This window comes from Colletotrichum higginsianum, assembly GCF_001672515.1.
Source record: "Colletotrichum higginsianum IMI 349063 chromosome 7 map unlocalized unitig_7, whole genome shotgun sequence".
In the NCBI taxonomy this organism is placed as follows: Eukaryota; Fungi; Ascomycota; class Sordariomycetes; order Glomerellales; family Glomerellaceae; genus Colletotrichum; species Colletotrichum higginsianum.
Window position 1 is genome coordinate 108,714 of NW_017263917.1, and position 24,870 is coordinate 133,583.

General features: G+C 54.9%; 10 protein-coding genes across 10 annotated transcripts; 4 read left to right on the top strand and 6 right to left on the bottom strand.

Annotated features, from left to right (window-relative positions):
• Window positions 1–369: 369 nt before the first annotated feature.
• On the bottom strand, window positions 370–1,469 carry CH63R_09717 (Mus38-like protein; the record flags this gene model as incomplete). Its single annotated transcript, XM_018304691.1, has 2 exons — window positions 370–973; window positions 1,030–1,469. The coding sequence occupies 2 exons, from the start codon at window positions 1,467–1,469 to the stop codon at window positions 370–372; spliced, it is 1,044 nt and encodes a 347-aa protein (XP_018154115.1).
• Window positions 1,470–2,027: 558 nt separating this feature from the next.
• On the top strand, window positions 2,028–2,858 carry CH63R_09718 (uncharacterized protein; the record flags this gene model as incomplete). Its single annotated transcript, XM_018304692.1, has 2 exons — window positions 2,028–2,116; window positions 2,180–2,858. The coding sequence occupies 2 exons, from the start codon at window positions 2,028–2,030 to the stop codon at window positions 2,856–2,858; spliced, it is 768 nt and encodes a 255-aa protein (XP_018154116.1).
• A 347-nt stretch (window positions 2,859–3,205) lies between these two features.
• CH63R_09719 (Serine threonine-protein kinase) lies at window positions 3,206–4,003 on the bottom strand (the record flags this gene model as incomplete). The annotated part of the gene is made up of 1 exon (XM_018304693.1): window positions 3,206–4,003. The coding sequence occupies one exon, from the start codon at window positions 4,001–4,003 to the stop codon at window positions 3,206–3,208; it is 798 nt and encodes a 265-aa protein (XP_018154117.1).
• A 583-nt stretch (window positions 4,004–4,586) lies between these two features.
• On the bottom strand, window positions 4,587–5,707 carry CH63R_09720 (WD domain-containing protein; the record flags this gene model as incomplete). Its single annotated transcript, XM_018304694.1, has 2 exons — window positions 4,587–5,096; window positions 5,162–5,707. 2 exons carry the CDS (start codon window positions 5,705–5,707, stop codon window positions 4,587–4,589), a joined length of 1,056 nt encoding a protein of 351 aa, XP_018154118.1.
• Window positions 5,708–7,567: 1,860 nt separating this feature from the next.
• On the top strand, window positions 7,568–9,448 carry CH63R_09721 (Secreted protein; the record flags this gene model as incomplete). The annotated part of the gene is made up of 1 exon (XM_018304695.1): window positions 7,568–9,448. One exon carries the CDS (start codon window positions 7,568–7,570, stop codon window positions 9,446–9,448), a length of 1,881 nt encoding a protein of 626 aa, XP_018154119.1.
• A 170-nt stretch (window positions 9,449–9,618) lies between these two features.
• On the bottom strand, window positions 9,619–10,608 carry CH63R_09722 (Beta-lactamase domain protein; the record flags this gene model as incomplete). Its single annotated transcript, XM_018304696.1, has 1 exon — window positions 9,619–10,608. The coding sequence occupies one exon, from the start codon at window positions 10,606–10,608 to the stop codon at window positions 9,619–9,621; it is 990 nt and encodes a 329-aa protein (XP_018154120.1).
• Window positions 10,609–11,439: 831 nt separating this feature from the next.
• Window positions 11,440–13,020, bottom strand: CH63R_09723 (NADH:flavin oxidoreductase/NADH oxidase; the record flags this gene model as incomplete). Its single annotated transcript, XM_018304697.1, has 4 exons — window positions 11,440–11,487; window positions 11,598–11,942; window positions 12,041–12,708; window positions 12,843–13,020. 4 exons carry the CDS (start codon window positions 13,018–13,020, stop codon window positions 11,440–11,442), a joined length of 1,239 nt encoding a protein of 412 aa, XP_018154121.1.
• Window positions 13,021–16,998: 3,978 nt separating this feature from the next.
• On the bottom strand, window positions 16,999–17,184 carry CH63R_09724 (uncharacterized protein; the record flags this gene model as incomplete). The annotated part of the gene is made up of 1 exon (XM_018304698.1): window positions 16,999–17,184. The coding sequence occupies one exon, from the start codon at window positions 17,182–17,184 to the stop codon at window positions 16,999–17,001; it is 186 nt and encodes a 61-aa protein (XP_018154122.1).
• Window positions 17,185–19,025: 1,841 nt separating this feature from the next.
• Window positions 19,026–20,043, top strand: CH63R_09725 (Glycosyl hydrolase family 16; the record flags this gene model as incomplete). Its single annotated transcript, XM_018304699.1, has 2 exons — window positions 19,026–19,480; window positions 19,611–20,043. The coding sequence occupies 2 exons, from the start codon at window positions 19,026–19,028 to the stop codon at window positions 20,041–20,043; spliced, it is 888 nt and encodes a 295-aa protein (XP_018154123.1).
• Window positions 20,044–21,110: 1,067 nt separating this feature from the next.
• CH63R_09726 (Peptidase) lies at window positions 21,111–24,011 on the top strand (the record flags this gene model as incomplete). The annotated part of the gene is made up of 3 exons (XM_018304700.1): window positions 21,111–22,483; window positions 22,568–23,305; window positions 23,390–24,011. 3 exons carry the CDS (start codon window positions 21,111–21,113, stop codon window positions 24,009–24,011), a joined length of 2,733 nt encoding a protein of 910 aa, XP_018154124.1.
• Between the last annotated feature and the right edge of the window lie 859 nt (window positions 24,012–24,870).

A 24,870-nucleotide genomic window follows, 5' to 3' on the forward strand; every position in this document is an offset into this window, starting at 1 on the left:
GTTTGGCGCAAAAAACAAAAGGGTGGTGTTACCAGTCAGTCATTTGCCAAAGTTGATAAAGAAGCAGCAACTGGACAGGAAGTATTTCCGACTGGCTTTCTACATCGTAATGCCCACGGGAATTGACTTTGAGAGAACATGTTATACGAGTAAAGCAGTGCCTGTTAAAGGAGCCGCTCGATCCTAGGATCGTGTACATGCAGTATGAAGCCTTTTCCAGTGCCACCAGCCACCTGATCCTTGCTTGATATCGATCGTTGCTCGGCATGTCATCGCGTCGAAAACTTTCCGCACCTAGATGCGGCAGCACATGTGTGCTAATGCAAACCTGAGGGAGTACGGGAGTTAACACCAGCGTCCCATCTTGCCTCAGGTAAGTCTAGCCTCTTGTTCGCCAAACCACGCCCTCAGCTGTTTCATTCTGCTTTCTGACACCAGGACCTCTTCAGATGGTGACCCATCTGCGTTACGCCGGAATGCTAATCGGAGAATTGCGCCAATCTGGCCTGCAGCTTCAGCCAGACCCTGTATTCTTCCCCGACGTTCCTCCCCTTCAATCCCAGAGGCAGCCCAGAACTCCTTCCAAAAGGTGTCTCGCAGCAGCAACTTGCATGCATAGTCATGCCAGCCGTCTTGTGTCAAGAACCCTGTAGTTAAGAAGAGAATGTCCAACTCCACTCCGAAGGGCATAACCGCCGCCAGAGACCAGTCGACGATGCCTGTGATTTTGAACTTGCTCTCATCGACTAGAATGTTCGTTACCGAGAGGTCTCCATGCGTGAGGACTTGTGGGTAATCTTGACTGAAGAGTAAGGGAAGGTCCTCAATGAGCTTCGACAGCATCGAGTTCGACAGAATGGACGATGGTGTTTCTTCCACCAGCCTGGCAAGTCTTTGACGGATTCTTTCTTGATTCTCTGCTCGGGTTTGACGGTCAACAGGTTGAGAGCTGGACCAACATCGTGCAAAGTACCTTGAGAATATGAGCAAGATCACCCTTGAATACATGTTGGCTTGTATGAGACTTACCGAGCTAGGTGTTTGACAAAGACTCCATGCTTGTCTTCCTCATCGTAGTCCATCTTCACCTGAACAGCCAAGACTTCAATACAGGATGCGCCTCGCAGATAGGGCATGGAGTAGATGGACAGCGGCGGATCGGCTCCCTCCACGCTGCCGTGATAGGTCGACTCCGGCACAAGGTCGCCGTGAATCTCTTTGGCCAACTGCACCATTTCCTCGTCGAGCATGGCCCACGGTTCTCTGAAGGATACAATGAGATCTTGTTGTGGCTCAGGGCGCCCGCTGCAGATGACGGTGTAGCTCATTGAGCCTGGGCTATCCACGGGGCTGATCGTCGACGCGCCAGAAGCCGATTGTGCAATTTTGTCACATTGTATCTGCGATGGCGATTTGCGGCCGCTAAAGAATCGGTCCGTTGCCTGTTGGGCCCAGGAAGACTGGGACATTATCAAAAGTGCAGGTTTCTGGGATTGTGCCAATACTGAAGATGGAAGTGAGAAGGCCGTTGCTGGCCGTGGCGGATGATCACGGCTTGGGCGAGCGGGGTATCATCTATCTGCCTGGTGGTGTTTTAGTAGACCAACAAACATGTTTACGCGCATTGAATCAGGCAGCAACCCCTCATTTCAGCCGTCCTTCATGCAAGAAGGGGGCACCTCCAGGTAGTCACCACAAACATTTCTAGGCCGCAAATATGGGTTCCTCAGTTAATAATGACTAGCCAAGAGTACTCATCAAGGGCGAATTCTATCACCAAGGCGGCGAGAATACAATGCAGCCATGGATCTACTAATCAGGCTAAGTAAGGACAGGAAGCAATTGTCGGCAGATTGTCCTGGACCGCGCCGCTGCCAGTAAGCTGGACGATCCGGCTATTAAAAGGAGTCCCATATCCTCTCGAAGAGTAGTTCGATACGCACACTTGTCAACATCAATCATCACAATCAGTGCCCCACTGCCTTTGTTCGATCAAGTGACCTCTCTTACCTCGTCAATTCAACAAAATGGCTACTGCTCAAACCCTTGCAGTCATAGACATCCCCGGTCTTCATCACTCGCCCAGCGTCGAGGACTTTGCAGACTCCCGGAACGTGTATGCCTGACTGCTTCCCAAAATCTCCCGTGAGCTTTGTGCCAGCACTGACTCGACGTGTAGCTCGAATGGTCTTCCCCAGCCTGAGGAGCAGCCAGAGATATCCGACACCGTGCTCAAGAACTTGGGCGAGCTTTTTGTTCGCCATGACGCCCATGGTGCCTTCGGCATTCATCTTCTGCATGCCCATTTCCAGGTCCCCGAAGGCCATGTCCTGTTTGGGATCCAAGTCCAGGTTTCGGGCAATTCCGAATCCTGTTGGACCAAACCCGTTCCGGCAAAGGAGCTGACCACCAAGCCTATTCATGGTCATGTCTTCCACTTACAGCCCAATGGAGCCTTCGTCCCGTATGAGTTCCAGGAAGGCGAAGCTCCATCTAACGCATCCAAGGTCCCCAAGGCATTTTTCCAAGAGCTCGCTGAATTCCTGCATCTCAAGAATCTTGCAGGCTTGGTTGCGCTGCAGCTCTTGGATGGCCCAAGAGACCGGACCCAGACTGAGCTCCTGGTTGGGCCACAGGGCACTCTGATGATGGACACTAAGGATGTTCTCGGGTTCGAGCCCGCACAAATCACGACAGGTTGGTTCTTCCAGGTGGGGGAGGATGGGATTATTTCTTGCAAGGGCAACGACGTGTATGCTGCCAAGAAGAACACCCACGCAGTCTTCCGGGATTCGAAGCCTCTTCCGACTGTGGAAGCATTGAAGGCGGTTTTACTCCAGGAAGGAATCATCGCCTAAAGGTTCCGGCGCTCACCCCATTCAATGGCTTGGACAGCCTGGTGATAGTAAAGATAGCAGAATGAGTCGTTCTCTGTGTACAATCTGGAAGATCACAGCCACTCTCCAAGTGAATCACGGTAGTCTCCATTGAACATCTACCATCAGGTAGTTAATTGACTAATAACAGAGACTGGGTTGAGTGGTTTTTTAAGCCCATAATTTTCAAATCTAGATATCCTTCTTCTATGCAAGCCTGGTGGCATTTCTCGCTACTTACGTCACCTTATGGACAAAACATGTCTTTGCCTCAGAATTTGATCCTCACTACCCAGCCATGTTAACTTCGAAAAGCACAGCACAGCTATTCACTCCTCAAATATTGGGTTATCTAGCCACGTACGAAACTTGGTGAGAGCTGAAGTGTCATGTCGCATTTCTGACGTCGTATAGTCCTTCATCTCGCAATCAATCCAACCTTTCGTACCTCGGCTAGTCGATAACTTCTCCCCAATCCTACGAGCCGAGCCAAAGTCGACCAGAATGGGTCTACTATCCTTTGCCACGAGGACATTTGTGGGGTTGAGGTCGTTATGGGCCCAGCCGAGCGAGTGTAAATGATGAATTGCCGACTCTAGTGATTCCATGAAGAGCTCTTTGTTTGGGATGATGTGACCGCTCTTTAGGTAGCTCTTCAAGTCGTGGGGGTGTCGGTCGAGCACGAGTCCAGTGATATAGCCCCGTCGCACATGGCAACCAAGGTATCCAACGATGTTTGGGTGAGGTTGGCTACCCAGCACTTCCATTGCTTCTGCCTCTTCCGCCAATTCCTTGGGGAGAAGATGCACGACGTTATGCTTTAAAAAGATATCGTACAGCGCTAGCCTGGGCCGCTTGACGAAAACATCAGGCGGGAGCTCCTCAGGAGCTTTGGTGAGAGTGAGGCCTTGGGGCCACCGGGGAAAGATTTCCTCGTCAGGAATTCGAACAAGGGAGTCGGCAGCATGCTGGAATGAAATTTCCACCTTTGGCTTGTTCAACTGGCCGTAGTATATCATGTCGTCTTCCACCGTTGCGAACATGGTGTATTGGAAGTCTCCGGTGTCCTCATCGACTTCTTCAGAAACCCAAAGCAATTCCTCCCAACTGGTAATCTGTGGCGCCATTGGCGAAGGGATTTCCAGGTAAGTGATAGAATGAGTGAAAAACTGAATTGTATGGTCTGGTCAGCTCTCCGGTAATTCGAGGGAGGTAAGGGAGGTTGCTCATGTACGATCTGACGGGTAACTATCTGTCAACAAGAACATCTGCCCCACTTGTCAAAAGTGATAGCAATGGGCCGCCCACGTGACATTTGAAAGGTGGATCCCAGCAGTAAATGCGCCGCTTTGCTTAGGTAATGTTAGAAATATGAACAGGACGGATCTAGCTACCTAAAAGTAGGTACTTCTATGTCAAGGGATATAACGAAAGTAAAATATCGACAAAACAGAGGGGCATTGATCTTCGTGCCTCGTCCGGAGCGCAAGACATACACACATGCTAGCGGGTCACTCTTTGATATTATCATCTGGTCAGCAATAAAAAAAGACCTTGGTTGTTGTTGTTGTAACTCATCACCCTGTAGGATTCTAAACGCCAATATTGGCAGAAAACCCTCAGGTTGCAGCGTGTAGAATGCCGCCCCTTTCCACTGATTCAACATCTCTTTTACGATTTTCAGAGCTAGTATAGGAACATTTTATACATCTAGTTTGTGACAGTAAACCTCAGGCTCAAAGTCGAAGAGTCGTGTTGTTTGTCAAAGGCAAACCCGTCATCACCTCCCCATACTGCAACCTCTGTAATCTTCTTCGTTCCAAGAAGTGCTTTATGCTGGATAAGGAACAAAGCTGCACCTACACCGTGGGTGGTCCCCAGTATAGCCATTCCCGGGATTGTGTCCATTGGGAATATCGCTCTGTCATTCCACCCTGGTACAGACTGATAACCTGCCCGGCGGAAAGCCTCCATGACTATGTCAAACGTAGGTTTATAAGTGACGTGAGCACGATAAATAAGCTTAATCTTGCTGGGGTGAACGCCTTCCTCTTGGCAAGCCTCCAGCCACTGGAAGTATATGATATCGGACAGCTGTTCTAGTTCTGGAATAGACCCTAGTCCAGTCTCAGATTGCTCGTAGCGGGGACTGAAATTCTTGTCGAAAACGATGGCGCCAGATTTTGGGTTAAGGACGTTTTGGTAATAAGCGTTTGTTGGCTAGGAGGTAAAGGGTGTTAGCACCGGTCCAAGGAGCAAAATGTACCAAAAACAAAAGCACTTACGTCTCCGACCTGCTTATTGCGTAGGTAGAACCTCTTCTCGTGTTTGTAGGTGGACAAGACGTGCTCCATCGGGTCTACCGGGTACCTCGGGTCTGCAAACGCGTTGTCCAAGGTGTTTCCGAACCCAGGCGAGACCTCAAACTGATCAAAGTTGTCGTCACTGCTGTCGCCAATGTCCTCGGTGCCAAAGGGGGCCCAGTCCATTTGGCGAGTCCATCCCCAATACTCCACCCACCGAGGGTCCTGCCACGGGCTGGCGACTTTGACCCGGCTGTTTCTCTCGGTTGCGGCCGAGTCGCTCAATGGCATAAGTGACATGAAATAGCGACCCTTCTGGACACGGCCTTCAAAGGAATTAGGGAAGGTCGGGAACTGTCCCTGGACTCGCTTGGAAAGCGGCTTGTCGATGGAGGGGAGGGTTCCTTTCATATCATCTTCAACTGCTGGCATGGGGGAAGCCCCGACTAAAACAGCGTGAAGCAGCACCAATGACAGCAGAAGGCGACCGTTCCTCGCTTGAAAAAAAGAAAGAATAATGCTAGACATTACGGATTGTAACTGGTCAATTCTGGAGAAAGGATGGGCAAGAAGGAAAGATGCGCTGGACGAGAGATGAAACATGTCGACTACTTGTTGGTAAATCAAAGCACCTGCTCCTAGACGACAAGCGAAAATACTAATAGTTCTTTGCCAGGTGTAAGGTCTATTTGCCCCCGGTGGGGTAGCTTTACTTTCAACTCTTGGCCATTGACAATCTTAACTTGCTAATCACCGCTGTGCCATCATCAACGACCCGCGAAGGCGCCTCCGGCAGAGACATCTGCGCCAACATGCGCCGCCATCTGACGCATTGAATCTTCGGCCGGCTCGAGCAGTTTTGCGCCCCCCTTCTGGGGACCAGGAAGCTCGGCCAGCCCGAATAGGAGAGGGACCATATGAAGCACTATATGGTTGTGTGGCTCTCAACTATAAGAATGTGACGCTGCAGGATTTCAATAACTAGGGCGATGCTTGAGTTACCGGGTGCGGCGCCTGTTCTAATCAATGGTGTTGCACAGCAGCCTGCAGAGCGCACTGGTTTAGGATTCAATAATTTCCTAATGAGGTGATAAAGGTTAATAAATGCCCCGTTCTGTGGAGAGAAGAGAAATCTAGTTGGCTAGAACAACTAAATAAGTGTGGCACTTACTAGTCTGAAGTAAAAAGGGCAACTGCATTCTTGTCATTGTAGTATAACTAGGCTAACTAGCGCCTGCCTACTATTGCAGGCAACTGCCTGGTTTTAGTGTGTAGTTACTTTTCTTAGCTTCTCTTTTCAAGCCAGTTAACCCTAGCAACAGGATATTATAGTAGGTAGTATACCTATAAACAGTAAGTCAGCTGCGTCTGCTGTAGACCTATTAGGCTGTTAAGTTTTGAACCAGTGCGCCCTTGCAGGCTGCAGTAGTGTTGCTCTAGGGAAACAAGTGCAAAAAGTAAAGTATACGCCTTTGATATTCTAGTTGCTTCATATTGCACGAACTAGAGAAGTAAGATAGCAACGCCAGCAGTAAAATAGTAGGCAATACAGTAGGGTTTTGTGATATAAGCTGGGCCAATTGCAACATGTAGCAGAAGTCAATTCGTTATGTTTTGCAGTTCTGTCATTCTGCTGCCGATGCCTTTCTTCAATCCAGAAACTGTTGGAACAGCACTGCCACACAGACACCCACAACTCAGGGAAAGGAGTGCACAGATTAAATTATGCAGTACTCATTCATGCACGGGGGAATCACTTCTTGGTTCGGCCCGAATGCCTCGGGGTCGGACGAGCCAGTTTGACGAAGGACCTCGTCGAAATATCCGAGGCCGAACACGTGACAAGGATGTGATACCCGTGGCGCCCAACGTAGCTGACGACACACTTGTGCGTCACAGCAACTTACAAATCCAATCAGGTCTTGGAGGCAGAGGGAAGAGATATCCCCCCGAATGGTCATCTAAGTTTCTCAGGTGCCGCACCAATCGAATCCTCGTCTGGGTATAGTGTACGATGAGATGCGGGGAAACCTGGCCATAGGTTATTGTGTCCGGGGTTGATCTACATGAGCCCCTTCGATGGATGTAACCTCACCTTCGCTACAAGAGATGCGCGCCAGTCGCCGTGCGAGACGGAAATGGAGCGAAAGACATCGCGAGGGGGTTGTACGAGCTGGTCCAAAATGGTCAAACGCGACGGGGAAAAGCAGAGATCAATGTGAGCGGTCCCTCTAGAATGTACATAAAGTGACAATAACCCTCTCGGCCTACATACTCAGCGTTGCTGTGATCGAGAAGTGAGACTCATCAGGCTTGTTGGACACTTGTGTTTATACCGGTTCGTATCCATAACCATCAACTTCACTCTCGCTCACCACGAATGCTACTATGTGGCTCAACACGGGAACGCTCAAAGGGCTGGCGATCCTCGCCTCGACCATGGCCCTCCCACCCTCAACTGACGCTCAAGCCGTTCCGCCAGTCAGCCAGGAACTGGGCGTCTCTGCTTGGCCCTTTGACCTGAGCCAGGTCACGCTGAGCAGCGGCCGCTTCTTCGATAACCAGGCCCGGACGCTGGCCTACCTGAAATGGGTCGACGTCGAGAGACTGCTGTACAACTTCCGCAAGAACCACGGCCTGTCCACGAACAACGCCCAGGCCAATGGCGGCTGGGACGCGCCAGACTTCCCCTTCCGGACTCACTTCCAGGGGCACTTCCTCAACGCGTGGGCGTACTGCTACGCCCAGCTGCGGGACGACGAGTGCAAGGACAGGGCGACCTACTTCGCGGCCGAGCTGAAGAAGTGCCAGGAGAACAACGACGGGGCCGGCTTCAACACGGGCTACCTCTCCGGCTTCCCCGAGTCCGAGATCGACGCCGTCGAGAAGCGCACGCTCAACAACGGCAACGTGCCGTACTACGCCATCCACAAGACCATGGCCGGCCTGCTCGACGTCTGGCGGCACATCGGCGACACCAACGCCCGCGACGTGCTCCTCGCCATGGCGGCGTGGGTGGACCTCCGCACGGGGAAGCTCACGTACGCCCAGATGCAGGCCATGATGAGCACCGAGTTCGGCGGCATGAACGAGGTCATGGCCGACGTCTTCCACCAGACGGGCGACGGGCGCTGGCTCGCCGTCGCCCAGCGCTTCGACCACGCCGCCGTCTTCGACCCCCTCGCCGCCAACCGCGACGGCCTCAACGGCCTGCACGCCAACACCCAGGTGCCCAAGTGGATCGGCGCCTCGCGCGAGTACAAGGCGACGGGGGCGGCGCGGTACCGGGACATCGCACGGAACGCGTGGAACATGACCGTCGCCGCGCACTCGTACGCCATCGGCGGCAACAGCCAGGCCGAGCACTTCCGGCCACCCGGCGCCATCGCCGGCTTCCTGGACGAGGACACGTGCGAGGCGTGCAACACGTACAACATGCTCAAGCTCACGCGGGAGCTGTGGCTGACGAGCCCGGGCACGACGACGGCGTACTTTGACTTTTACGAGCGGGCCCTCCTCAACCACCTCCTCGGCCAGCAGGACCCGTCCGACGACCACGGGCACGTCACCTACTTCACGCCGCTGAACCCGGGGGGCCGCCGGGGCGTCGGGCCCGCGTGGGGCGGCGGCACGTGGAGTACGGACTACGACTCGTTCTGGTGCTGCCAGGGGACGGGGCTCGAGACCAACACGAAGCTGACGGACTCCATCTACTTCTACGACGCCTCGGCTCTCTACGTCAACCTCTTCATCCCGTCTGTTCTGGAGTGGACGCAGCGCGGTGTCACCGTCACGCAGACGACGGAGTTCCCGCGGGGCGACACCACCACGCTCAAGGTCGCCGGCGCCGGCACGTGGTCGATGCGTGTCCGCATCCCATCGTGGGCGTCCGGGGGGGCCCAGGTGACGGTCAACGGACAGGCGGTCAACGCGACGGCCGGCACGTACGCGTCCATCAACCGTACCTGGGTCCCGGGCGACACGGTCGTCGTCAAGCTGCCGATGAAGCTGCATGTCATACCGGCCAATGACGACCCCAACGTCGCGGCGTTGGCGTTTGGGCCCGTCATCCTGAGCGGAAACTACGGCAGCGAGACGCTTTCGACCACGCCTGCGCTGAACTTGACCACGGTGAGGAGGACGGGGGACTCTGGGCTGGCGTTCACGGCAACGGCGGGCGGCAAGACGGTGAATCTCGGCCCGTTCTACGAGGCGCATGGGTTCAACTATAACGTGTACTGGTCTATCGGCGGGAAGCTGCCAGCGTGAGAAAGGGACAGACTGGATGTTGAGTATGTTGTGATGTGATGCTTGATCTGGGGAAACGTTCATTGTCACGGCGCATTTTGCAATAAATCGTTCTTCTTAAGAGCTACATTGTGAAAACCTTGCTGGAAACACATCAGCCCCGGTTCTTCGGCTTTCGACCACGGCCACGGCTAAGCCTGCAAGTCCTGCCCGTCCCGGGCCGCCTTCACCCTCACACACAGCGCGTTGACCCGCAGATACCGCTCGAACGCGTCCCCGCCGATGACGAACGGGTGCTCGGGGTCGTCCGCCCGGCGGTGCTCGAGGAGGTCGAAGTGGTACAGCGCGCGGTCCTGCGTCTGGTGGTTCGCGATGAGCGTGTCCACCCGGGCCTCGGCCCGCAGGTCGGCGAAGCGGTTGAGCGAGGCGATCTGCTGGTCCTTGGCGGCGGCGGTGGAGGGGATGCCCACGCCGCCGTAGAAGCCGGCCGTGTGCGCGCGGCCGCGGTCGTAGATGGGGAAGATGGACGACAGCGTCCCCGGCGTGTGGCCGGGCGTCACGTAGAACGTGAAGGTCACGTTGCCGCCGAACGTGAGCTTGTCTCCCTCGGCGATGGTCTGGTCCCTGAGGGGACCGTCGGCCTCCGTCTCCAGGGCGTCCCAGGCGGCCGCTGCGGCGTACGTGGCGGGGCGGAAGGTGTCCTGGATCCAGCGGGCGCCGCCGTAGTGGTCAAAGTGCTCGTGGGTGATGACGAGGTGCTTGATGTCGCTTCCCGCGAACCCGAGGGTCTCCAGGTTGGGGATGAGGATGTGCTCGGCCTCGGCGGCGTTGTTGAGGGCGTCGAAGACGACGAGCCCGTCGCCCGTGTCGTAGGCCCACGCCGAGACGGCGCTCTGGCCGACGAAGTAGAACCGGTCAAAGACCTCGCGCGGGGCGACGAAGCCGGCGGTCTGCGACGCCGAGGAGAGTTCCGGGTAGACCTGGCCGAGGATGCAGCGGTGGGCGAAGTAGGCGTAGAGGTCCGCGCCGGCGAGGGCGCGGGCCTCGGCCAGCCATTTCGTGACGTTGTCTCTCTGTTCGTTGGGGAAGGTGGTGATGTTGAAGAAGTCTTGGAACTGGGCGTGGGCGAGACCGGTCCGAGTTGCCAGGAGGCCGCACAGCGTGACGATGTTGGCTTTCATAACGAATGGCGAGGGAGGGATGAGCGGGAGAGGGTGTTTGGTAAAGTAACTACACTATATGTCTACGCAGCTTCTACGAGCTCGCCGTGGGTGAATCCAGGGGCCATTGCAGAGCTGTTTTATACACACCAAGATTGTTGACCGCCGCATACATGTTCACAACCAGAGAATTGTTTAATAGTTTACTCGCCGGGGATCCTCAACGGTGCGGGGTCCGGTTGGATCTGCCAAGGCAGACCGGGGTGACGATCGAGAGGTGAGGTTGCATCTGAGCCCCAAAACAGCTGTTGTATAGTATTGTCACCGATCCACCGGCGACGGGGGGTTCGTCGGACCCGAGAAGGATTAAAATCCGATGGGCCGGAAAAGGAAAAAGGAGGCGGCGGGCGGCGAGGGGGCAATGAGGGGGAATCGAGACCGGCATTGCGGAGCGGGAGGATGGTCGAAGGCAACGAGAATCATGAAGCCGGGTGACGATCTCCGACGTTGCCGGTCTGTGCTGTGGTTGTTGTGGTTCTGGTGAGAGTGGTTCTTGACGCAAGATTGGTTTACAACCATTCATCGGTCATATATCCTTGTGTTTCTTCTTCTTCGACTCTCTCAACGGGCGTTCGGACAGCGTCGAACAGAGTCGGAGTGGTTAATTGCACCATTTTACATCCAAGGCATCTTGTCAAGACTCATTATTCGGATACGCTGGAAAGATAACAAATAATACAACGTTTAGATTTTGTCACATTCTATAATAATCACAACTCGCTTTCCATGGTATCACGATTAATCCGACCTCGGGCCCTCTCCTCGCAGCACGATGCAACTCCCAGTCCTTCTTCACGCGGCCACGATTCCCAACTTGCGAATCATACCCGCGTACCAAGCCTGCATGACCATGTCAGTAAGCTCAACCACACCAAGATCCAAAGGGAGGCAAAGACGATAAAGAGAGAGAGAAAAAAAGGAAGAAAGAAAGGGGGAGGGGGTAAGCATACCGACTCGGCACCGGCGCCGATGGCCTTCACGCCCAGCTTCTGCGCGATCCACGGCGCCTCGATCTTGCGGGCGTACAGCTTGGCGTCGTCGTCCCCGACGTCGGCGGCGAGGATGGTGTTCTTGGGCAGCGCCGGGTTCAGCACGGCGGGGCGGCCGAGCCCGATGAGGTCGCAGCCGTTGTTGGCGAGCGCGGCCTCCATGCCCTGGCGGGACCGGAAACCGCCCGTCACCATCAGCGGCACGTCGGGGAAGTCGCGACGGATGGCGCGGGCGAACTCAAGGAAGAAGGCCTCGCGGGCCTTGGTGCGGTCCGACTTCTTCTCGTCTGCGACACCAGTGGCCATCTGTGGGGGGGGTGGACGAACTTGGGTTAGTTCATGTCATATAAGAGTTTGTGGTATTGTCAACGACAACGAAAGAAGAAGGAAAAGATAGGACTCACCACAGGGTCCTCGTACGACCCGCCGCTGACCTCCAAGAAGTCGACGCCGGCCTCGGTGATGAGCTTCAGCTGCTCGATGCAGGCGTCCAGCTCGTCGCGCGACTGGTGGTCGACCGAGTTGAACTTGATGCCGACGCAGAAGGACGCGGGCACGGCGGCGCGGACGGCGCGGACGATGTCGACGACGATCTTGGCGCGGGCCGCGGGCGAGCCGCCGTAGGCGTCGGTGCGCCGGTTGACCTTGTCGGACATGAACTGGGCGAGCAGGTAGCCGTGGGCGGCGTGGAGCTCGATGCCGGCGAACCCGGCGTCCGAGGCCAGCTTGGCCGTCTGCGCGAAGCGGCGGACGACGTCGTCGATCTCGGCGACGGTCATCTCGCGCGGCGTGCCGAAGAGCAGCGAGTTGAGGAGGCGCGGGATCAGGCCGGCGCCGAGGTCCAGCGGCACGGCGCTCGGCGCGATGGTCTTCTCGAAGAGGCCGCGCTTGCCGGCGCCCAGGGGCGACTGTCGCCCCGGGTGGTTGACCTGGACGATGGTCGGCGTGCCGTTGCGGTTGCAGACGGCGGCCCAGGCCTTCCAGGCCTCGAGCATGCGCTCGTAGGGGATCTTGTCGTTGTAGGCCGTGTCCTTTGGCTGGCCGAGGTACCTGAGGTCGACCTCCACGTTGCCTGGACACACCGAGGTTAGTAATGGGGGCGGTTGTTGTTGATGTTGTTGTTGTTGTTGTTGTTGCACGGGGGGTCCCGAGAGAGTTCCAAGTCGTCAGGAATCTGTGTGAGTTTGTGAGTTGTGAGTTGCTTACCGGTCATGACGAGTCCCCAGCCGCCGTCGGCCCATTCGCCGTACGGTGCGTGGATGGCTTTGCTGGGCAGTCCCTCGTTATCCGCCCAGTTCTCGGCCATGGCGGCTTTGGTCAGGCGGTTGGGCAGAGTGAGGCCGCATTTCAGCGTCAGCGGCTTCGCGATGGCCGAGTTCGACATGACGGTTCTGACCCAATTGGGTTGACTCTTGTCTTATTTGAGTGAGGGTGTTGTTGATGGTGTCAAGTCACGCAGTAAAGCTAGTTGCGATTTGAAGGCTATTTGGTACGAGAGTGAAAATCTTCTTCTATCCGAGCAGAATCGGGAGTTGCCAGTTGAATGTGGCTTTGTTAACCTGCCTTTATTGCTCTCTTGTGATCCCTTGAAACAATTTTATCAACTCGGCCCGTTTGATGAACAGCGGCAATTACAGATCCACCCACCCCCTCCACAATAAGGAGAGAAAATCTGATGAGAGACTAGACTCGTCCAGAAATGATTACAAAGACAAAAGTCGCCGCCAAACTCGGTGGGGATCCACCAAACCGGGCCAAAATCAGCCCGAGGGTGTTGTTGTAATGCGCTTATAAAGCGTCATGCCGAGGCACAACTTGATGAACAAACCAACAACCCCTTGCCGGGGACTTAACCTTGACGCTGCTTGGCCGGATGAACAGTCCCGCCGAGTTGCTAGGCTTGCCTCTGTAAGTTCCAACCAGACTGAGCTATTGGTTACATACACTCCTTGTAATGTCCGCACTCCGCCGGGATCGGACATTGGACTTTCGTCCTGCCGCCGACCTTGCACACCAACTTTAGCCTACACTCGATAACGTTAGATCAAACCCTGGAGACTAAGGGCGTGATCGGTTAGGGGCCAGGTCAATACGAACCGAGGGCCAGAGGCGAAATCCAGTGTGCATAACTCTCGGATATACGAATCCGGGCGCACCTTACTCAATATGGTGTAGGGAGCTCAAAAGTTAAAGTTATACATTATATTTTTCTAAAAGTATTATAGAAAGCTACTAAAAAGGGGAAAGTATTAATAAAAAGTCAATTTTCTACTATTTTTCTTAATACTATAAGACTCCTTAGCTAAGGATTGAGTAAGAATTTAATAGTAAAAAATGTAGGTAATAACTCTATTTTTAACCTTCCCCCTCACTTTTGCCTTTAATAATGAAACTATTATTATAAACTTTTGCTAATTTAAGTAAGCAGTTAACTATTAATTAAATGCAAGGGTTAACGTAGTTCACAAGTGAGTGAGCCACACAAGTGAGTGAGCCACTTTTCTAGCACCCGTACGACAAAGTGTAAGAGAAATCAACCACAACGCCTTAAATTAATTTAAACTATTCAGAATCCTCTTCTTCAGAGGTGGATTCAACTTTCTGACATGTGCGAGCATTATGTCCAGTCTCTCCACAGATGCCACATCGTCGCGCGCGTGTTTCTGTCCTCCTCGCACGACCACTACTCTGACCTGTTTCTACCTGTAACTGCTCCGTTACATCAATCTGAGACTTTATATCCTTTGCCTGATTGATTGTAAGTGTTCCACCTTTCTGAAGCTGTTTTTTTTTCGTACGGCGACGGCGGCTCATACGCTCATTTGCCTCTTGATACTCAGTCATTTGTGCCTGCATTAAAACCTGGTTATGGGCTACCACCATAATTCCTTTCTTCAGCTGCTGCATATACCTAATAATTGACGTTGGGGAGCTATTCTGATGTCGTACGATGCGATTCGTAATAAAATCAGAATGTGAATCGAATTCAATTGGGTTGTTTGGCGTCTTTGGGACCCAAGCTGCTGGTAAGCCAGCAGAAGAACCTGGAGGTGATGGCGTACGAAGCTTCACATCTAGCTGTGAAATCACATGTTCCGGATCGTACGGGACAAGGCCAGTTGCTCTAAAGCCTGCTTGAATGTTTGATGTTGTCATTGCCTTGTCGTACGCCTTATAAAAGGCTGGGAGGAAGTCTTCCTTTGCAATATGCGTAATGTGCACCCGCATAAGGACCTCAATTTCTTGGCCGTACGCCCGTTTTAAGGGACTAAAGCACCCAACATCAAGCGGCTGGAGCTTGTGCGATGAATGAGGGGGCATACAGAGCGTAATAATGTTCTGCTCCTTGCAGTATAGCTCAAAATCGACAGAATGGTGGCTTTCGTGGCCATCAAGGATGAGGAGGCGGTAAGCACCCTTCGTACGACTCCTTGTATGGAAATCAAAGTGCTGTACCCATTCTAGGCCTTTCTCATTTGTCGTCCAACCATTTTCTGTAAGTGTAATTACCCAGTCGGGTGGGAGGGGGCTGTTGCACGTCCAGGAGTCAAGATGGACCTTGCCTGCAAAGATGATGTACGGCGGGATAGAATAGCCGCACGACCCAATGCCCTGGATTACTGTAACCCATTCCTGATTCCCTTGTTGTGCTCCTCTTGGCTTGCCACGTCGTTCAGAGGCTGTAACAACCATTTCAGAGGACATCTTGCCCATCGCAAACCCAGTCTCATCAAAGTTATAGATATCGGTATCGTCTATCCCGTACTTCGCAATTGTGTTTCGTACGAGGGAAAACCACGCGCGATACGCGTCCGGATCTTCGCAGAGGACTCTCTGATAGTCGATTCTTCGATTAAAACGCGTCTGGAGCTCAGGTCGTCGTCGTACGAAGTTTGAGGCCCAGTTTGTTCCGACGCGTCGCGCGCCGCGGTCGCGAAGCAGTCGATCGGCCATTTCTCGAACAGCACTAAGGCGTGGCGAAAATGCTCGCGAATCCAGGTCAACGATGTATCGTACAATGGTCTCCTCTTCGTACGAGGTTAAATTCTGGCAGGGTGGTCGGATATCGCGTCTAGCAGGTTGGCCATGGTATCGTCGTTGGAGGGTTGCACGAGATACTTTGTAGTGAGATGCAGCCTTTCGCACGCTTAATTTTGGGTCGGATCTGAGCGCATTTAGCGCTAGGACTAAATCGCTTTCATTTGAATGTTGTACCATAGTTGTAGGTGGAGAAAAATAAAGGGAAAGGTAGGTTGTACGAAATTCTAGAAAAGTGGCTCACTCACTTGTGTGGCTCACTCACTTGTGAACTACGTTATACCTAATTAGGCAGTACAATAGGCATAAGGTTAGAGTGCATAAGTCACTTGAACTGAATTTCTGGCCCTTTGGCCCTCAATTCGAATTGGGCACTAATCACGCCCTAAGTGTCAATAATGAATAATCCAGACCGCATCTCCGCACCTGCACTCCGCAAATTCGTCTCGCGTCGATAACTAAGGCTGGCTGTATTGACCAGTACTTATGCCATCCAATCTTGCTCCGCGTCAGGAATAAAGTCAGGTCTGTCATCAAACGGCGGACATAACAACCTCGTAACTGTACTGTTTCTGTTTCCCAACGGCCTGAAATGCACTCACTAGAGGCCCTTCGCCGTTTGACAACCAAACACGAGCAGCAGCTGCTGCGCTTCATCCTACAACCTGCACTCGCGCGTGGCTGGACAAAGGCCTGCCAACCAACTCCGACTGAGTAACCCAGATATCCCACCAGCTTTTGGGTGGTCAAAGCCCGAGCCATGCAAGCCGGGCTGTATGCCAGCGCGGGACGAACCGAAGCACCTCCACTTACCGAGCCGATCCTGCCTTCGTCTTGTCGAACGAGAGGATTCCTAGGCCGGCCGTAATGCAGGGGAGAGAGCCTCTGCATGCCTGAGCCACTTAGCGGACCTGGGGCTGGACCGAGCTGCTGCGGTGGAAACATGCAGACATCGTTGGAGTTTTCCTGGTTTGTGGGGGTGTGATTGAGGCTGTCGAGATAAAACACCTCAAGCAGAGACTCGCCGATTCTCTGCCAGCAACTTTGCCAGCGTGTTGAACACATTGTGGGAGCGTGGAGGCTGAAATACTGAATGCTGTGTTCCAGCGGATAGATGACTACGCCCACTTCGCTCATTCTCATCCCATCCCGTTCCCCTCACCGCTTACCATGGCCTCGGTTGCAAACGATGGTGCACATCTCGACGCGCCGACGATACGACCTTGCCAGTTATTTTCAAAAAGCTCGGCTCATGCACACCAAACTTTGCCCAATACTCACGTCACAGCGCCATGCTCGGCTTCATTACGGACGTTTCCAACAATTATGCTGCCTGCCGCCGACATGATCCCGATGCAGAGACCACCCAGAAGCATCCCATGAAGCCCACTTTCGAGGGCGAGAAGCCGTGCTTTAAATCATCGCCATAGGTGCGCCTCAGCGTCAACAACCAGGTTCCCCGGATCTCAATCTCGTCTGCGTGCAGCACCTCGCGGCCCCAGATGGTCATGTCCGGGGAAGCTCTGGGTCCACGTGATGCCACACCGGGGGGGGGGGACTAGACTGTCCAGGCTCGATTGACCAGGGTTGCGTCCTGACTGCTCACAGGCATCCCAAGTGCAGACTTGAACTCGTTCGGAGGTGGTCCTCCGTCTCCCGCACAGGGGCTGCCCCCCCCCCCCCCCCCCCGGCTGGCCCCCCGCTTCATTTCCCCCCTCGTCAAGTTGTTAACCCCAAAAGCAGGTGGTCACACGCGCCCCCCCGCGTGATTTGTATCTGGCCAGCGTGAGTCAGGGGGGAACGTGGGCAGGCGCTTCCAGCGGGGCAGTGTCAAGAGGACATTTGGTTTCCAGAAAATGGGCAGAGAAAGAGATTCGTGAGAATGGAGCCGGTGAAGCACCGAAGAGAGCCGGCCGAGATGCCCCGATCAGGAAGCCGAGGCAACGGGGAAGCATGTGGCTGTCCCACCATCACCAGATCCCATGGGAAATAAAAGTAAACGCGTGGGGGAAAAGAGCCGGTGATGGGCCGATCGTCAGGCACGCGGAAACAAGCTTAAAAGTCTCGTTCTTGGTCATTGGGCGTGGGCGTGGGCGTGACCCTACCGCTTCCCCGCGCGACTACGGCTGTCGTCTAGGTTGATACCTGCAGCTGCATGTGCATATGCCAGATGGTGGTCTTTTGCTCTTGAACCACTCTCTCCAGACTCTCTTTAAGACTGCCAACTGGGGAGAGAGAGAGAGAGAGAGAGAGAGACTTTGATTAATGCCCGCCCACACTTCCTCGCTACCGACATGCCCCGAGACAGCGAGGGGATAACGAGTTTGGCGGTGTTATAGGGTTACATTCTGCATCGCAGCAGATGATGCGCTTCTTTCCCCCCCGCCAAGACATGTTCCCCTCGTCCCCAGTCTCCCCCCCATTGTCTGTTTGAAAGCCGCCCCCATGTGAGTTTGTCTATCTGACACTAAACCAAACCTCTATAGGCGAATCTCTCAAGATGGAACAACCGTAGCGAGGCCTCCCTTCGGTCCCGCCGCCATTCTTCTCAAGAGCTTGCTCGCTAGCCTAGGTTTTGTCAGGTCACAGTATCTGGCGCAGGTAGCCCCTTCCAGTCATTTTCTGACATGGTGGACGGGGGACGTTTGGGATCAAGACTGGGCCGGGTTTGAGGTTCACCAGGAGCCATCGCTCCATCACAACCTCGTCTATCAATATCAGACGAACAGACGGTCTAGGCGACCCGTGGTCAGCCCGAACCATCAGATATTCATAATCACAAGCTTCTTCAAAGCACGCCAAGAAGCATCAACCACTTCTTAGTTGCTCCTGGGTAGGGTAGCATCGTCTGAAAAGGGCCGTTTCCTGGCCCCTGGTCGCCTGCCCACGTTCGACGGCGGATTCCAAGTGCGGGGTTCGAAAAGGAGAAAACACCATGCACGACGGGATCGTGAGCCGTTTTCGGCGTTCCCCCCCAGCGTGGTATCGTATCAGTTTGTCCATACACACTGCAGCTGGTAGGGTTAAGTAGTAGGCCAAGCGAGTCAGGCCTGCCGCACCAAAATGAAGCCCGGGACAGAGGCGTGTGTGGTAAACGATCCAGATATGGCTGCCCACTGGATGGGGTCTCTTTTTTCTAATATTTAAGAAGACGTGACTCCCAGGACAAGATGGAGAAGGAGGGAAACACAAGAGTATCCAGGTCTATTTTCAAACAAGCCATTTCTTTCTCAGAGCCGACTCTCATTCTCAACCTCGACTTCTTTCACAGAACAAGAGTAAGTTCCCATCATTTACTGCGGATGAACCGCCTCCCTCCCAGTCAACTAACACGACGAAGCAAACAGCAACATGAGCTTCACCAAGCTCGTCTCGGCCCTCGCCCTCGGCCTCCCCGCCGTCCAAGCCGCCGTCCCCTCCATCCCCGGCTTCAGCCTCACCTGGAGCGACGACTTCGTCGGCTCCGCCAACAGCCTGCCCAACCCCAACAACTGGATCGTCGACACGGGCACCTCGTACCCCGGCGGCCCCGCCAACTGGGGCACCGGCGAGATCCAGACCTACACCAGCAGCGTCAACAACCTCCGCCTCAACGGCAACGGCGCCCTGCAGATCACCGCCCTCAAGAGCGCCTCGGGCGCCTGGACCTCCGCCCGCATCGAGTCCCAGCGCGGCGACTTCGTGGCCCGCCCCGGCGGCCGCATGCGCATCCAGGCCAGCCTCAACCTACCCGTCGTCGGCAGCAACGGCATCGGCTACTGGCCCGCCTTCTGGACCCTCGGCACCGCCTACCGCGGCAACTACTGGTAAGTCATACATCCACGTCGTCCACACGGGTCATCCAAGCCCCCCGTCCGTCCCCGTCCCGGGAAGGGGGAAGAAAAAAAACCCCGTGAAGAGTTGTGGGCTTACGAGAACCGACTTTTACACACACAGGAACTGGCCCTCCATCGGCGAGTTCGACATCATGGAGAACGTCAACGGCATCGACCGCGTCTGGGGCGTCATGCACTGCGGCGTCAACCCCGGCGGCCCCTGCAAGGAGACGGACGGCCTCGTGGGCAGCCGGCAGTGCCCCAACAGCCCGTGCCAGGGCAACTTCCACACCTACACCCTCGAGGTCGACCGCACCCAGGAGCTCGAGGCCGTGAGGTGGTTCGTCGACGGCATCCTCTTCTGGCAGGTCGTCGAGACGGACCTCCCCGCCGACGTCTGGAACCAGGCCGTCCACTCGCCGCACTTCATCCTGCTCAACCTCGCCATCGGCGGCGCGTTCCCCAACAACAACCTGGGAAGCAGCACGCCGCTCGCGAGCACCGTCTCCGGGGGTACCCTGCAGGCTGAGTACATTGCTGTGTACAACGCCTGATCTGTGGGCGTGTTGGTGTGTGGTTGCGGGGTTGGGGTTGGCAAGTATTGCGAAGGAGACTTTTCTTTTGACGGTGGCCTTTTCTTTCTCTTCGTCTTTCTTGCACATATTTTGCCACTTTCACTGTGTATATCGGATCCTGTCTGCTGCTTTGTCTCATATGACTTACTGGTCCATGGCAGCGCTTGCATGATGAATATGAACATACACTCGGATACAATCCGCTCACACTGCTACGCTTCATCGCTTCTGGCTTCGGTGTCCCTCGGTTCCAGTAATGCGTTGACATTTGGAAATCATCTGCGTGACACTTTGCAATCCAGACGGCAGTTTATAATTTGTGTAATGAAGTGTTCGACAAAGTCTCAACTTTCGAAGACGTCCAGGTTGTGCGGTTGATCTTAGCAAAGACGAAACGCCATAGACTGCGGACAGTACAGGTCATCCATGAATGAGAAGTGGAAGCCGATAACTCATCGAGGTGTCGTGCCTTTGGTAAATCAATGTCGACATGCTCAGCTGCCGAGACATGTGTCACTGGATTACGACCTGTTGTAGAAGCACTCATGATAACCATGTGCTGTACTTGATTGGTTGGAGTTGCAGTTAACTGGGTGAACAAGACTTTGTAAAGACTTCCAACAGCTAGGTTACAGCCACTCTAGATCGACTTTATTGTAGTCTCGAGGAATCAGCCGCCGGATCACTATCAATACAATCAATACCCGCTGATAACTACGTGATTCCTGCAGGTTAAGGTGACATCGGCGTCGCGAATTGAACTCAAACAGGAAGGTCTGCATCATCTTTCCCCATTCCGAGCTGGCCGGCACTCGTAGAACAAGACTCGGCGCGTCAAGGGAACCCTGGCCGCGCTAGAGAATACGAACTTGGCGTCGTCCGGTATGGAGAGCCAAGGGTGCTTCTTGTATCCACGCCTTCGGGTTTAAGGAGGGCAAAAGTCCGTTCCGTTTGGTTATAAGATTGCCTCGGAGACTCTAAAGCCTCGAGCTTGTATTCGCAGGATTGCATCTGGTGGTTTCGTGTGGCCGCAAACAACCGACACCATGTGGTCGAACGTCCTTCGTGGCCTGGTCCTCACGAGCCTGGTCACATCGATTTCGGGGGCCGCGGCGGAGGAAAACCAAAACAACCCGTCGGCCGATGCAACGGATGGTTCGGATCTCATCGATGACTCCTCCAACATCGTTCCCGGCGCCTATATCGTCGAATGGGAGACCGGCGCCGAAGACTCATCCAGCTTCTACCAGGACCTCGGACTCGACGTCGAACACCGCCGAGACCTCAACTTTCGGCTCTTCAAGGGCGCTTCATTCCGCGTCCAAAACGCCTCGCACGATGGCGACGACGCGGATATCTCCCGGCGCATCGCCGAGAAGCCGGGCGTCAAAAGCGTCTGGCCCGTAAGAACGATCCGCATGCCGACACCAAAGCCGGTTGCTGTCGGGAGAAACTCGAAGCGATCCGTGTCAGACGTCGGAAAGCGTCAAGACGACCCGGGCGACTCGGACACGTTCACGCCGCACGTCATGACCCAGGTCGACAAGCTCCGCGCCGAAGGCTTCACCGGCAAGGGCATCCGCATCGGCATCGTGGACAGCGGCATCGACTACACCCACCCGGCTCTCGGCGGCTGTTTCGGAGAAGGATGTCTGGTCGCCTACGGCTGGGATCTCACGGGAGACAACTACTTCCCTCCCGAGAGCCCGTCGCCGGACTCGGACCCGTACGACGACTGCGTCGGCCACGGGACGCACGTCGCCGGCATTATCGCCGCTCAGGCCAACGAGATGGGCTTCACCGGCGCCGCGCCGGACGTCACGCTCGGCATGTACCGGGCCTGGGGCTGTAGCGGGTTGACCACCAACGACGTCCTCCTGGACGCCTTCAACCGCGCGTTCGAGGACGGGAGCGACATCATCTCCTGCTCGGCGGGCTACTACACGGGCTTCGCCAACGACCCGTGGGCCATCGCCGCGTCGAGGATCGTGGCCCAGGGCGTGCCTGTCATCGTGTCCCCGGGGAACTCGGGTCGATCCGGCATGTTTCTGGCCGCCTCACCCGCAACGGGTGTCGAAGTCACGGCCGTCGGATCCGTGGAGAACATCGTCACGCCGCTGCTGCTCGAGGCCGGGTCGTATAATGTTGGCAACAGCACTGATGACGTTCAACCCTTCGGTCTTGTCAGCGGAACCCCGGCGTTTGCGGAGAACATCACCCTGCCTCTGTGGGCAGTCAGCAACAACGCCGTTTCCGCCAACGACGCCTGTGCAGCTTTGCCGGATGACACGCCCGACCTCTCGTCCAAGGTCGTTCTTCTCCGCGTGGCTGATACATCGGAGTGCTACTCTTCGACGCAAGTTGATAACGTCGCGGCTAAAGGTGCCAGGTACCTTTTGTTCTACAGCCAGTCAAACTCGTGAGTTAACCACTGTCCACGCGAGTCCGGCGACGGGCCAGTTGCGCCGATAACCCCTTGTGATGCTGATACTTCTCTCGGCAGGTCCATCGAGTCAATCTACGCCTATGCCGATGGCATTGCTGGAGTTGGAGCTATCACCGCTTCCCAAGGAACCCGCTGGATCAATCTCTTGAACGAAGGCAGACCCGTGGCTGTCAACATTGTGGCCTCTGAGGCTGCCGGCATCCGGTACGAGCAAGTTCTAAACGACGTCTCCGGCGGCCTGACCAGTTTGACATCTTCATGGGGCCCGACCTGGGAAGCCGTGTCTAAGCCACAGTTCACCGCGCCAGGCGGAAACATTCTGTCAACCTGGCCATTAACCATGGGGGGCTACTCGGTCTTGTCGGGTACGTCAATGTCAACGCCCCTCGTCGCGGCCATCTTCGCTCTCGTCGGACAGGCGCGAGGTTCACTGGACCCCGTTGAGCTCCGCAGCGTCATCTCTTCCACCTCCACACCCATAGCCTGGTTCGACGGCACGACGGTCCACGATATCTCGGCCTCCGTCGCGCAGCAGGGCTCTGGCGTCGTTCAGGCGCACGACGCCGCGCGCGCGAAGACGGTTTTGAGCATCAGCCAGATCTCCTTCAACGACACGGCCCACTTTGTCGAGAGCCACACCTTCAGCATCAGGAACACGGCCGATGAAGACTTGACCTACACGCTGGGGCACACCAAGGCCGCTACCGCGTACACCTTCGCCGCCGGTTCACGGTCTGCTTCTCAGTTCCCCAACCCGGTGGTTGATGACTGGGCAGAGCTTTCGTTCTCCGCCAGGTGAGTATTGTCCCTCCCATTGAGATATCGATATATCCCGAGGACCGAGGGGTACTAGAACCACAGCTAACGACGGAATGTCAGTGAGGTTGTTGTACCTGCAGGCTCATCGGCTGAGGTCACGGTCAGCGGCACTCCGCCACAGAAGGTGAACGCCACACAGCTTCCGGTCTACAGCGGATATATCGACATCACCGCAAGCAACGGCGAATCCCACATCATCCCCTACCTCGGCATCGCCGGGAGTCTGAAGGATGTTCCCGTCTTTCTTGAGGGACCCCAGTTCGGTACCTATCTAGGCTACACCAACAATCCAACCCCACCCAACACGACTTTCACGATTCCGAGACCCGGCACGCCTCCTCCCCCTACCGGTGCCGATTTCCCCAGCATGGTTGCGAGCCTCCTATTTGGATCACAGATCGTCCGGGCGGACGTCGTGGCGTTGACGGAAACCGGACTCCCGACGGCGGCGCACTTTGACATCCAAAGCATCGGGCATCTGCCAGGCTTTCCTGAGCCATGGGTCACTCGGAGGAACTACAGGCTGGGATTCCTGGGGAATCTGGCTGACGGGGCAATCGTTCCGGAGGGGACTTACAAGGTTGTGTTCAGCGGGTTGAGGGCCTTTGGTGATGCCTCAAAGAAGGAGGATTGGGACTTCGCGGCCACGGTCCCGTTCATTATCAAATATCTACCAGAGTAGGCCGGCACTTTTTACCACGGGACTCATAGGACATCTTCCAAATCTAATTCATCTTACCCAACTCTTTCCGTTATTTACTCTGTTCCTGCAAGTGGTTGCAGCGAAGATGCTTGGGGCGTCTGTGTTTCTTTTACAGAGGAAGAAATATATCTGTTGTGTTCAAGATGGCGGTGTTAGTATTCCAGGACCTTCGTTGACGATCAACTTAGGCCTGGCCGATCATGATGACTTTTAGACCGCTTGGCTGCTGTTGCATATCGGGAAGCAAATGGCCTGGGAGAACAAGAAGATAGTCAGTCACCAACAACTACAGTTCTTATCGCCATCACCAAGTTCCGCTGTCGTAACCGCGGACATCTCGTGACCCAAATGACTTCATCGAACATCGAAAAGGTCGAGAAGAAGGAGAAGAATGACAATGACTGCGTGGGACCGGAGCTTCGTGAGGTTGCCTGGAGTGGTATTAATTACATTAGTCAACTTCTCCGTGTAGTTCCTCTCTAAGACAAAATAGGGAATTCACCACTTCAGCACCAGAAGCAGGTCTCTTAGCAATCTACTACTTGACATGTGGTTTCCAAACGACACGATGACTGACAATTTGGTAAGTAATCTACAAGAAAGACAAACACATCGCCACCTTGATTACTGCCATGGGCCAGCACCTTGGGGCCCTGGACGTCACGGATCAGTAACCAAACATTACGATACTCCAAAAGAACAAGATTAGTCAAGCCGAAAAAAAGGACATTCGAAGCGTCATGGAAGAAGAGCAGACATGTCTCAAGGAGTTGTTAAGTCTGCTCGCACTGCTCAAACCAAACGTTCAAGCTGAAAGGCAGAGACTGGAGGAGGATCG